The sequence below is a fragment of the Colias eurytheme genome, chromosome 15, assembly GCF_061535395.1.
Source record: "Colias eurytheme isolate Ceu_HAF_F1 chromosome 15, ilColEury1 Martin Lab GWU primary, whole genome shotgun sequence".
Taxonomy (NCBI): domain Eukaryota; kingdom Metazoa; phylum Arthropoda; class Insecta; order Lepidoptera; family Pieridae; genus Colias; species Colias eurytheme.
Genome location: NC_142994.1, coordinates 11,821,350 through 11,832,976, shown reverse-complemented (window position 1 = coordinate 11,832,976; position 11,627 = coordinate 11,821,350). Strand labels below are relative to the sequence as shown.

General features: G+C 32.9%; 1 protein-coding gene across 3 annotated transcripts; it reads left to right on the top strand.

Moving 5' to 3' along the window:
* Nucleotides 1-593: 593 nt before the first annotated feature.
* Nucleotides 594-10,063, top strand: up (Troponin T, skeletal muscle). Of its 3 annotated transcripts, XM_090110317.1 has the most exons (14): nucleotides 594-750; nucleotides 4,026-4,065; nucleotides 4,342-4,383; nucleotides 4,881-4,898; nucleotides 5,150-5,167; nucleotides 5,940-5,967; nucleotides 6,167-6,292; nucleotides 6,445-6,663; nucleotides 7,014-7,235; nucleotides 7,502-7,594; nucleotides 7,675-7,755; nucleotides 8,345-8,423; nucleotides 9,055-9,278; nucleotides 9,890-10,063. In XM_090110317.1, the coding sequence occupies exons 2-13, from the start codon at nucleotides 4,043-4,045 to the stop codon at nucleotides 9,276-9,278; spliced, it is 1,173 nt and encodes a 390-aa protein (XP_089966443.1). In that variant the 5' UTR covers nucleotides 594-750; nucleotides 4,026-4,042; the 3' UTR covers nucleotides 9,890-10,063. The 3 variants fall into 3 exon arrangements, with proteins under 3 accessions (XP_089966443.1, XP_089966444.1, XP_089966445.1); XM_090110318.1 differs by lacking the exon at nucleotides 5,150-5,167; XM_090110319.1 differs by lacking the exons at nucleotides 4,881-4,898; nucleotides 5,150-5,167.
* The last annotated feature ends 1,564 nt before the right edge of the window (nucleotides 10,064-11,627 follow it).

The window sequence follows — 11,627 nt, the reverse complement described above, 5'->3', positions numbered from 1 at the left end:
AATATAGTAATTTTATTTTGTTTTTGGAGACCAATAAAAACTTTCAGTACGTTGTTAGAATCTAAGTTAGGTACTCTTCCTTGAAGTCTCACTAATAAATAATATCTCTAATACTATGAGATGAAGATGATTATAGTATTAAATGCTATTTTTTGCTACTAAATGAAAAAGTTTAAGTTTATTTATTGAAAATTGTATAGTTACTTAAGTATATAAGTGTTTGAATTTGGTTGTGTGAAAGAAGGAGCGAATTGGTGTTCGGAACAGCATGTAAAATATTAATTAATATCCTCGCGTTATCGATGTCAATTATTTGCATCGATAAATTATGTTTTTCATGACCGATGAATGGAAAACATCTAAGCGTTTTCATTCCGGTTCTTTAATCTTTATTTCGGCATTTGTTTAAGCTTATTTTTATCTTTATTAACATGTCTAATCAAATATAATACAATTTCCGTGAAAGTTTGATAAATATAATAATTAGTACAACTGTAACCACGCCCTTCACGTCCGCCGCAGGACGCTCAGAGTTCCACCGTGCGCTACAGAAATCGGAGCTGGCTGAAATCAGCTCAAAAATGACTGCGGTTAAAAATAAACGCGCGGCGCGGGGCAAGCGCGAGCACATCGCTCGGAACCGCTCAGAGCCGCCCCGGTCGCCGCGGACTCCACATTCCAACGTCGCTGTGCTGCCGGTCTACGAACCAGTGCTAAAGTGACTGAGTGACCGTCTTCTACCCGTGCGACGTAAGTGACGTGGTGTAGTGCAGTGCCCTAATGTACAGTGTGTAGATTTACCATAAGTGTCTTTGGAAAATAAGGATGTGTCTATAAATACGCGGTGCGAGTTTGCCAAATCGGGTCGGCAGCGTATAGCAACACTATGTTTAGCGCGGAGTTATGTTACACGGATGTTACGTGATTTCGTGTGGATACACATGATTTTTAAGTATAACACTTACACTATACACTGTACACTAGGTTAAAAAATGGAGTATATAATTATATACTATACAGATTCTGCAAATTTAGAGGATAATTTATCCTGAGATAAAAAAAAAATTAAGATAATTCTCAGTAAATCTAGTAGTTAAAGTAATATCACAGATTAAAAATAAGTTAAATCAAGGAACATCGATTGCATTGCTAGTAGAGTTAATATTTAGATAAATAGTGAAAAACTAGAAAAAGTCCTCTTTGAACACAAAATTTCGTGTTAAGTATATTTTAGAAAATATTTTAACTATTGTAACTGTTGGGATATTATGTTATTAAAATAATAATAAGTAAAATGCAATTTCCTAGATTCAAATTCGTTAAATGTCACTTAGGCTCAGATAAAAAAGTCACAAGTTTATATCAAAATTTCCTTTTTTCGTATTAAAAAGTTAACCAGATAAATTTTTAAACACCACCACCTTAAAATGTATATCTGTATTGCAAAAAATATTTCGAGGCACAATTTGATACTGATGCCAAATATACACTTTTTGAACAAGTGCCAACGCGCAATCTGTAGGTGTGCTTATTGGTTCGAAAGATAAAACCGCTGAAAATAGACGGCTCTCTGTAAACAATAAGGTTACACGTCTTCATATTTCGCTCATAAACAATATTTATTTATATTACATAACTAGATTTCCGCCCGCGGCTTCGCCCGCGTTTTCAAAAGAAAACCCGCATAGTTCCCGTTCCCGTGGGATTTCCGGGATAAAACCTATCCTATGTGTTAATCCAAGTTACCCTCTATATGTGTGCTAAATTTCATTGTAATCGGTTCAGTAGTTTTTACGTGAAAGAGTAACAAACATCCATACATCCATACATCCAAACATCCATACATCCATACATCCATACAAACTTTCGCCTTTATAATAGTATTAAGATTAAGATAAGATTTACATATGGAAATTGGAACATGCAGTCAATAATGACAAATATTTGAAATTTGATTTTAAATAATCGAACGTATGCGTATAATATTATCTATGGCTATCGGATACTGTGATTCGAAATTCCAACGTTTTTAACGTGTTTCCAAATTCAAAATCAATGATGATTGAAAATTTTTGGCGGTAACTTAACGAAAATTTTTTGACCTTGAAAAGCTGAAAGTGACGTCATGAATTATTTCATTGAAAATATGCACTATTTTTATGCATTTTAATTTGGCTTATAATCTTCTTAAAATAGAAACTTAGGTATACTTTGAACACAAACCGGAGCTTCAATAAAATTAGGTAGGTAACAAAAACATATTGCGAATATGAAGCACAATAGGTTAATGGAATGAATAGATGCATAACGTTCCTCCGACTTCTTTAACTATCTATGCCATAAGATAATTATTATCGGACGATTTTGGTATTCTTTGAGCTAAGGCTCAAATAATTGAGGCTGAAGCTTGAGGATAAGATTACGAAAAAAAAAACGTTGTCTTCACATAATATACAGTTGTAGCGGTTACATAGCTTATGTAATTTTTGTTGTTAAATATATTGTACTATACTTGATTAACTACATAGGTTAAAAAAATCAGATTCTAATTTTTTATTATTAAGTTAATTGACAAAACTGCAGATTAGCATATTGCTAGCTAAGACTTAAGTACGTTATTGATTTATTAAAATTAAACATTAATTAGTATTAATTATTCTTCCTCGAAAAAAGCCTATAGGTACATTGTAATATGTACCTACGTATTCAATCGGAATCTCTTGAAAGGTAGGTAGAAGATAGAAATATTTTTCAATGAAAGGTTTTTTTTTCATTAATTTTCACTTTCACTTTCAGTGACTGATAATTTCATAAAATTTAGACAGGTTTACTTGAAATTAAAATACTTAACTTTTAAATTTCTGAAAATTTACTCTTGTTTTAAAATAATTGTAATGCGAATAAGTTATAATATTATTGAATGATTTACGAAAAATATTTGTTCTAATAAATTTATTATTAGAATATAATTTATGTATTTTAGAACATATTTCACACTGTATAAAAATTGCGAGGGACTTTTCGTAAAATACTTTAAACTATTCAGCCCCCCTAGTCAAGTGGCTTTCTGTTAGCGTAGCGTTCAATAGAATAGACTACGAATGTATGAGATTGACGTAAGCTATAGATACGCTTATCTACAGCTTACGTCAATCTCATACATTCGGACACAAACGGCTTATTAAATATTTTTAACCGACTTCAAAAAAAGGAGGAGGTTTTAAATTCGAACGTATATATTTTTAACCGTCATTTTATGAATGTATTTTTGATCTGACTAATTGAATTAAGTACTTATTTATATTTAAGAAAGTAAAACTCACTCAAAATAAAACGAAGTATTTATCGGTTATATTAAAAAAAAATTGTACACCGGAAAATTTTAGTTATGTTAATGATAGTTAAGATAATAAGATAATTTTATTTATTTTAAATTTATTTAGTTAAGATAAATCTTGCGTAACATGTGCTTTTTATTACGTAGATACGCAATCCATTTATGAAAGCAGTTCGTGCAAAGTAGGTATGCATTTATTGATGCAGACGAATAAAACACACAAAGCAGATACGAAGCTGCTTTTTGATCAAACATGATTTAAATTGTAACTTTGAGTACCTACTCAACTACTGATACGAAACTTACTCGACCACAGTTGATGAATTACGTTTTTACAGATCCAATTTGAATGCATATGCGAATATTAGAGCTTTATGGTATTACCACAAAACAATTTAAACACAGTCTAACTTTAAACCGACAAAACCAGATTAAATAGAACCTGCGCTTAAAGTTAAACCCTGTCTAAAGTTTTTTGTGGTAAGACAGTTATTCACGACGAGTCACGACATAGTATGTACTTAGGTAACACAATATTAGTTAAACAACGTTTTGAAATAAAGCCAACAAAATAGATAATGTAAATCTAAACAGTGCAAGTCAATTCTGTGCCAAGATATTTGATAAATGAATGCACATTAAGCCGTCGTTAGTTCATTATTTAAAATAAAAATAACTTTTTTTACAGAATAACAAACTACCAACATGTCTGACGAAGAGGAATATTCGTAAGTATTATTTTATTTAAACACTCAGAATTATTAGAAAGTCTTCAGATAAATTAAAGGTAACTCAAGATGATCAATGTACACACTACTCTATATTATACTATATACAAAACAAATGAACGTAACCAAAACACTATGTGCATCTTTTTTACCCCCCAAAGAACATTTCATTCATAGAGAACGAATTGTTACCTATGTGCTAACTGCCCCAATATATCCATTGTTATCTGCAAATGTTACTCTGTGTTATTCCAAAACCCTTTATTTTCTCAACAGTGGCTCCGAAGAGGAGGAAGTAGAAGAAGAAGTCGTGGAGACGTGAGTACTCGGACGAATACTGCGATCCCTTTGAGATTTAACTCTTCCGATTGATATACTTTAAGCTTTGAGGCCTGGTCTCTTTGCCTAGCGATCTTCTAGAACCTTGTTTAGATGAAATCTATCATTTAGTACCACTACTGTAAATTCAATTAGCTTCAGTCTTCCAATTTCTTTAGTATCGGGTTTGATGCACCCCTCACCGTATCCTAAATCTTTTGTTGCAGGAAGTAAGTGACTTGTTCCGGCACTCGCACGCTTGCCTCAATTAGGCTAAGATATTCGCTTCTAGTGCTAAGTTGACGCTTTCTCAGCTCTCAGACCGACTTGGAACGTTAGGCGCATTCTCGCTTTCTACATCGTTCAAACGATCTATTTGACCGATAGTGTGGCCGATTGTTTTCGCTTCTATTACTTAGCTTTTGAAATGAATACAATTAGAATACGATTTTTAATCACAATTATTTTTCCTCCCCGCTCCTGCTATCGCTCTCTAGGCCCGCTCCCAAACAAGAGTAAGTAGTATTGATTACTTCAAAAAGTTCACAGCTTCGCTTCGCCGTTTAATAATGCACTGGCAATAATATTGCACTAAACGAAAAAAAAAGGATTTTAAATTTTCTACTTCAATAACTCTATAATATTGTAATGGAGACTGTACCTATGCGCAACGTATAAACCACTGCTTCTTTTCTCTTTCATGTTCTTTATGTACGATTACTGCGACAATGTGTGGTAGATGCTGATTGTTATTTTCTGTTTCTAGGAGTAGACCGTCGATCGCGTAAGTTGCACCGCTCTATGGTGTCACTAACTATAAAAGTCTAACTAACGCGGCTCGGGCGTTTTTAATATTAATGGTTTTTGCCAGAAATTTTCCGTCATCGTGTTGAGCAAGCGAATCAATGCGGTTATTTTTAACGGTCAAACTAGATGTTCTATTTTTGAATGTTCTCGTTGCGCCCGCGCCGCTTTTACACATCGATTCGGTCAATTCGAATGGATGAGTTTCCGTTAATGTTTCATAATAATTGCACGGTAGTGTCAAAGCATGCATTTCCTAATTATTATAATTAACTTCCTTTATATGTCCAATATAAAACATTATATTCAGTATAAATATGCATTATTTTAACGAAATATCTCACTATTATACACAATTATACAGAAATAAATATCAAACATAAAATACCAATGGAATAATATTATACGTTAAATTTACACAATAAATTAATTAACAGATACCTTTAAATGTTAATATGTCCATATTCACCTCAAATAATTAAGAAACAGTAAATAAATTGTGTTGTCAAAGCAAACTTTAATATTACTCGTAACTACAACAACTAAGACAATAATAAATAATGCAATAACAGAAGCTATAACATACCTACGGTCAATTTATCTGGTTCTCAATAAATCGTTACGACCTACCAACGCCAACAGAAGATGTAACAATAATTTATAGTCATCGTATGCGATATATCGTAACCATTTGTTGGGAACTTGCAGACCGAAGTCTATAGCATTTCATTAATCGATCTGTATAATTTCAGGGGTGAGGGAGATCCAGAATTCATCAAGGTAATTTCGTCTTTTATACAAATAAGTTGTAAAGGATTTATTACCAAATCAATATTTAACGAACCTGCTAAAAGTTATTTCGATTTGTTTTATATTGGATTTTTTGGAGCTACTGTAATGTAAATGAAAGCAATATAATATTATAAACAACATTTAAATAGTAAATGTAATTAAATTAATTGTATGTTTTTATGAACAGCGTCAAGATCAGAAGCGGTCGGATTTAGATGAACAGCTGAAGGAATACATTAACGAATGGCGTAAACAAAGGTCTAAGGAAGAAGATGAGCTCAAACGTCTCAAAGAGAAGCAGGCCAAGCGCAAGGTAAATAATCCAATTTAATCACAAAATGATGAACATAGTGCTTTTAACATTGATTACTTTAGTTTCCATTCATCAGCAATATCAGATTAAGAGATAAACTAACTAGCTTTATAATTGCCTAAAATCTGATAACTAATTGGTTAACTGATCAGGTTTCCCGCGCTGAAGAAGAAAAGCGCCTCGCCCAGAAGAAGAAGGAAGAAGAAGAGAGGCGAATCCGCGAGATTGAGGAGAAGAAACAGCGCGACATCGAAGAGAAGAGACAGCGGCTCGAGGAGGCTGAGAAGAAGCGCCAGGCTATGCTCCAGGCGATGAAGGACGCCTCCAACAAGCAAGGCCCCAACTTCACCATTCAGAAGAAAAGCGATAACGTAAGTTACACTCATTGTATCAATCAAATTTTATGAGACACGTCTGACAAAATTCGTTTGTAGAATCTGACCGATCAAAATGAACTGATAGATTTTTAATTTAAGAAGTACATATTATAAAAAAAACACTTTCGCAAGACATTTTTAATGAGCATTCTAGACACATTTCTGCTTTTAAAAATAAAAGCAGCTAAGCAATTATGTGCTGTGAATGTTTCCTTTTCTGTTAATATTATATTATTGTAAAATCTGTAATGGTACATAAAACTGTTAAATAAATAAATAAATAAAATTATAATCATACAAATAAATCTATACTCAAAAAATCATCTTTTAAAAATACCTTCCAGCAATTCGGACTCAGCAACGCCCAACTGGAACGCAACAAGACAAAGGAGCAGCTGGAGGAGGAGAAGAGGATCTCTCTCTCGATCCGCATCAAGCCGCTGGCCATCGAGGGTCTCTCCGTGGACAAGCTGCGGCAGAAGGCCACCGAGCTCTGGGAGTGCATCGTCAAGCTCGAGACCGAGAAATACGATCTCGAGGAAAGACAGAAGAGACAGGACTATGACGTGAGTTTCAAGTCTTTCTTGTATTGGAATTTATTTTGCACTTGAACAGGATTTTGATTAAAACAGTCAACAAAAACAAAGAACTTTATTCGTAATAGTGGATATAGAGACGTAAAAACGGATAACTATTGTATGAGAAAAGTTAATTTTTCTTTTACTACCACAAAAATTGGTAACGTTCTCCATGAGTTAGATTCAAGTCAAAAGTAAGCATGATGTAAAAAAACTACTAAGACAATTAGAATAATATAAGTATTTTTTTACAGTTAAAAGAGCTCAAAGAAAGACAGAAGCAACAGTTGAGGCACAAGGCCCTTAAAAAGGGTCTTGACCCCGAAGCACTCACAGGCAAGCACCCCGTAAGTATCAAATTAATTAAGAAATCCATTGAGTTGAACCTTACAAGTAACATGACTCTAAAATGTTATTTCTTTTGCAGCCCAAAATCCAAGTAGCGTCCAAATATGAAAGACGCGTTGACACACGTTCGTACGACGACAAAAAGAAGTTGTTCGAGGGTGTAAGTAGAAAATTCTATGACTTACTCCAAATTATTAAAGCTGATCATTCATTTGATCTTATAGTGAACAATAAAAATGATAGTCATCTATCGGGAACGGTATAAGCCTATCAAATCCAAGGTAGCAAAAATGAATTAATCATAATAATAAGGTACTTATGTACCTATATTTAAAAAGAGGATTAACATAGGAACTGATAAATCAACATTGTTAATGCCCACATTTTATACAGGGATACGATAGCCAAGTCTCGGAGGTTTTGGATAAATTATGGAAGGAGAAACACGAGGAGTTTATGAACCGAACAAAAAGTAAGCGGCGAATGTGGCATTTTGTTCCTCCCACATTTAGCCCCGCGATGGCATGTCGTACTCATGTCCATGTGGCTTGCTGTTATGGGTCCCACTCCAACTGTATCACTGACATTATCGTATCGATATAACTAGAAATTCAATTAGACATATAAAGAATAAATATTTTTATACATCTTTTAAAAAATGCCCAAAATTTAATGCATACGATAATGTAACCATAGTTCCCTCATTATACCTATATTTGACCCCAATCATAACGATTCCCTCACAACAGGACCTAGAGAAATTGAACAAGGACTTCATGGAGAAGGTGTGGCAAGAAAGGGCTGAGCAGTTCGGAGGCAGGCAAAAGGGTAAGTTAAGAAAGGCAAAAATGCTTTGGAGAATAAAGCTTTAAACAATAAAGCAAAATAATATAGAAATGTCGATAGAGATGATGCTTTTTTAATTTTCTAATCTGGAAAATTTCTAAGGAAAAGCCAATCAATAGTAAAAATCTGTAATAATTTACTTACTGCTTATTCTGCTGCTCTTCAAAGAATCTTCTATCAACTTTTAAAGGACACAGGTCAGGACAAAGGACACAACATTACTAAAATCGTTTCCTTTTCATCTCAAACTAATTAAGTAGGTTTAGCTATATCTTGTAACTAACACGCTTTCTATCTTATCAATTTAATACTTTTTAATCTTTGAATTATTTAATAATATTCATTGTAAATAATAAATATCATATTCTTATGGCAAATAATATCAATGCTTTACACTTAAGTTGCAAAAATTTTACCACAACAGATAAGAATTTTAGTTAATACGAATAAAAATATCGTAGTTATGTTTCAACGTGATATTTTACTTTTACATTAAATAGATTTTAGCTTTATAGCGCTGATTTGCCTAAAAACCTCTAGGACTCATTAAAAAGAAAGCGCTAAATGTTGCCCCATTTATCCTATCGATATCTAATGATAATTATCAAAACAGCGAGACTGCCCAAATGGTTCGGCGAGAGGCCCGGTAAGAAGAAGGGTGAACCCGAATCTCCCGAAGGTGAGGAGGATGCCAAGGCTGAACCCGAGGATGATGAGGAGCCCACTTTCGAGCCTGAACCCGAGGAGGAGGAGGTCGTAGAGGAGGAAGAGGTCGAGGAGGAAGAGGAAGAGGAGGAAGAAGAGGAGGAGGAGGAAGAAGAAGAGGAGGAGGAATAAGTGAGTGAAATGTAAAATGATTTTAAAAGAGCATCAAGAGTTTCTTTTTGGCTCTTCTCTGTATTTTGACAATTCAAAGCGCTTCTAGAAGTCTAATTCAATAAATAAATAAATGTTTGCGCTTCTAGAAGTCTAATTCAATAAATAAATAAATGTTTGGGTTTGAATAAGTTGATGCATCGATACATTTTTTGCTAACTATTCTCATGTATTAGCCCTTAGGCCTTATTTACGGAGACGCGGGCGTCGCGCGTTGCGTTGAGCGGCGCGGCCCGCACTGAATTCAAATATATGGCGTTGTATGAGTGCGTTTACGGAGAAGTGATTTTAGACGCGTTCGTTTGAATTAGGGTGTTTTTTCGGCCGAGCCCCGTGTCTCCGTAAATGAGCCCTTAGGTATATTCTGAAGTGCAGAACTGAATTTGAAGTAAATGTGATTGAATAAAAATGTGCGATCATCGTTAAAAGCTGTAAATGGAAATTAATATTAACAAAAAATATATATAGTCCAGTGTCTTTAACAGATTGTTAAGTTTCCCTAACAAAATATGTATTACTTTTGTTCGAAATTTATGTTATCGTGAAACTAATGAAAGTAATTTTATTTCCAGACACTATCTCCAAGGAGCCACTCTCGAGCCGCCGCGTCGACTGTACTGTTTCATAACCAATCCATTAACTAATTATAAATTATTTTTATTATTTATACGTTGACTTGTACGAAACATGGACTACACCCGTCGCAACATCGCTGACGACGCATTAAACTAATTTATTACATAAGACTTGATGGTTTTATTTCTTGTTAATAAATGGTTAAGAATCTTTTCTGTGACCTTACTTTTATACCCTAATGTATAAATTGCAATGAAAAAGAGAAATTTCCTTTTGAAATTATGAGCAATTTATGTGATATTTAAATCCAGGACCGGACTCGGGATCCAGATATAATGATTCAAGTCATCAACAATTATTATTAATCGATGTTTAAAAACTTATAAAAAGTTTTTTTTTTTTTTTTTTTTATTAATTTACCATTTAGTAACACTATATAACCTTTACAAATTTTCGCCAAACTGTAAAACAGTTTGTTGGCGTTGCGCTCCTACTTATTATAGATTAACCTAGGTTATACATTGCCAAATTAGTTAGCTGATAAACAAACACTTAAATACCGCTATAAATGACATACATAGTATAAAACAAAGTCACATTTCTCTGTACCTATAGGTTATACATTGCCAAATTAGTTAGTTGATAAACAAACACTTAAATACCGCTATAAATGACATACATAGTATAAAACAAAGTTTACATAGTATAAAACAAAGTCACATTTCTCTGTACCTCTAGGTTATACATTGCCAAATTAGTTAGTTGATAAACAAACACTTAAATACCGCTATAAATGACATACATAGCATAAAACAAAGTTTACATAGTATAAAACAAAGTCACATTTCTCTGTACCTATGTATGCTTAAATCCACAAAACTAAGCAACTGATCTTGATGCAGTTTTTTTTTTTTTTTTTTTTTTTTTTTTTTTTTCTGTTAGAGTGATTCGACAAGATGAAGGCTTCAGTATAATATAAATAATCTATATTATGTTAAGCTAATACTAGATATTTGACAAAATGTATTTTTTTAATTTACTCTTTACAGATCCTATTTTTAATTTATTATCGTCTAGTAAAATCGGGTACATGTTACAAATTTTTGGTATATAATATTTTCTAGTTCGCTGGTCGTAACAATTTTTTGTTATTGGTACATAAAATTTTCTTACTTTTGACGCTCTTGTATTAAATCTAAACTGTTTAACAATCTTAAATTCGTTACTATAGTACGTGTCTATTGCATTTAAATATATAGCCTTATAATTTACAGGTAAGATGTTACAATGGGGAAATAATTTGTCATAATTATTTTTAAATTTCTTTCGAACTTTCTTATGAACTAAATACTTAAGTAATCTTACTTGTAGGTTCTTTATTTGATCTAAGTATGTTTTAAAAGTTAGGCCATAACAACTCAGTCCATAACTTATTATTGAGTCAGCAAGTGCATAGTAAACAACGTACAGAGTATGTTTATATAAAATCCGACTTAGGTAGTAAAACTGTCCCAAGACTGATCTCAAACGATTACACACATAATTTACATGTAATTTCCAATTAAAGTGTTTATCAATTGTCAACCCCAAATATTTAATATTGTCAACGACATCCAACTTACTACATACACAGTTAGTTTTATTATTATGAAAACATTCATATGTGTGGCCTATTAAATTAATTTGAAAAGCTGAATTTTTAGCATTTTTATTGTGTGGTGAATAAATATATAG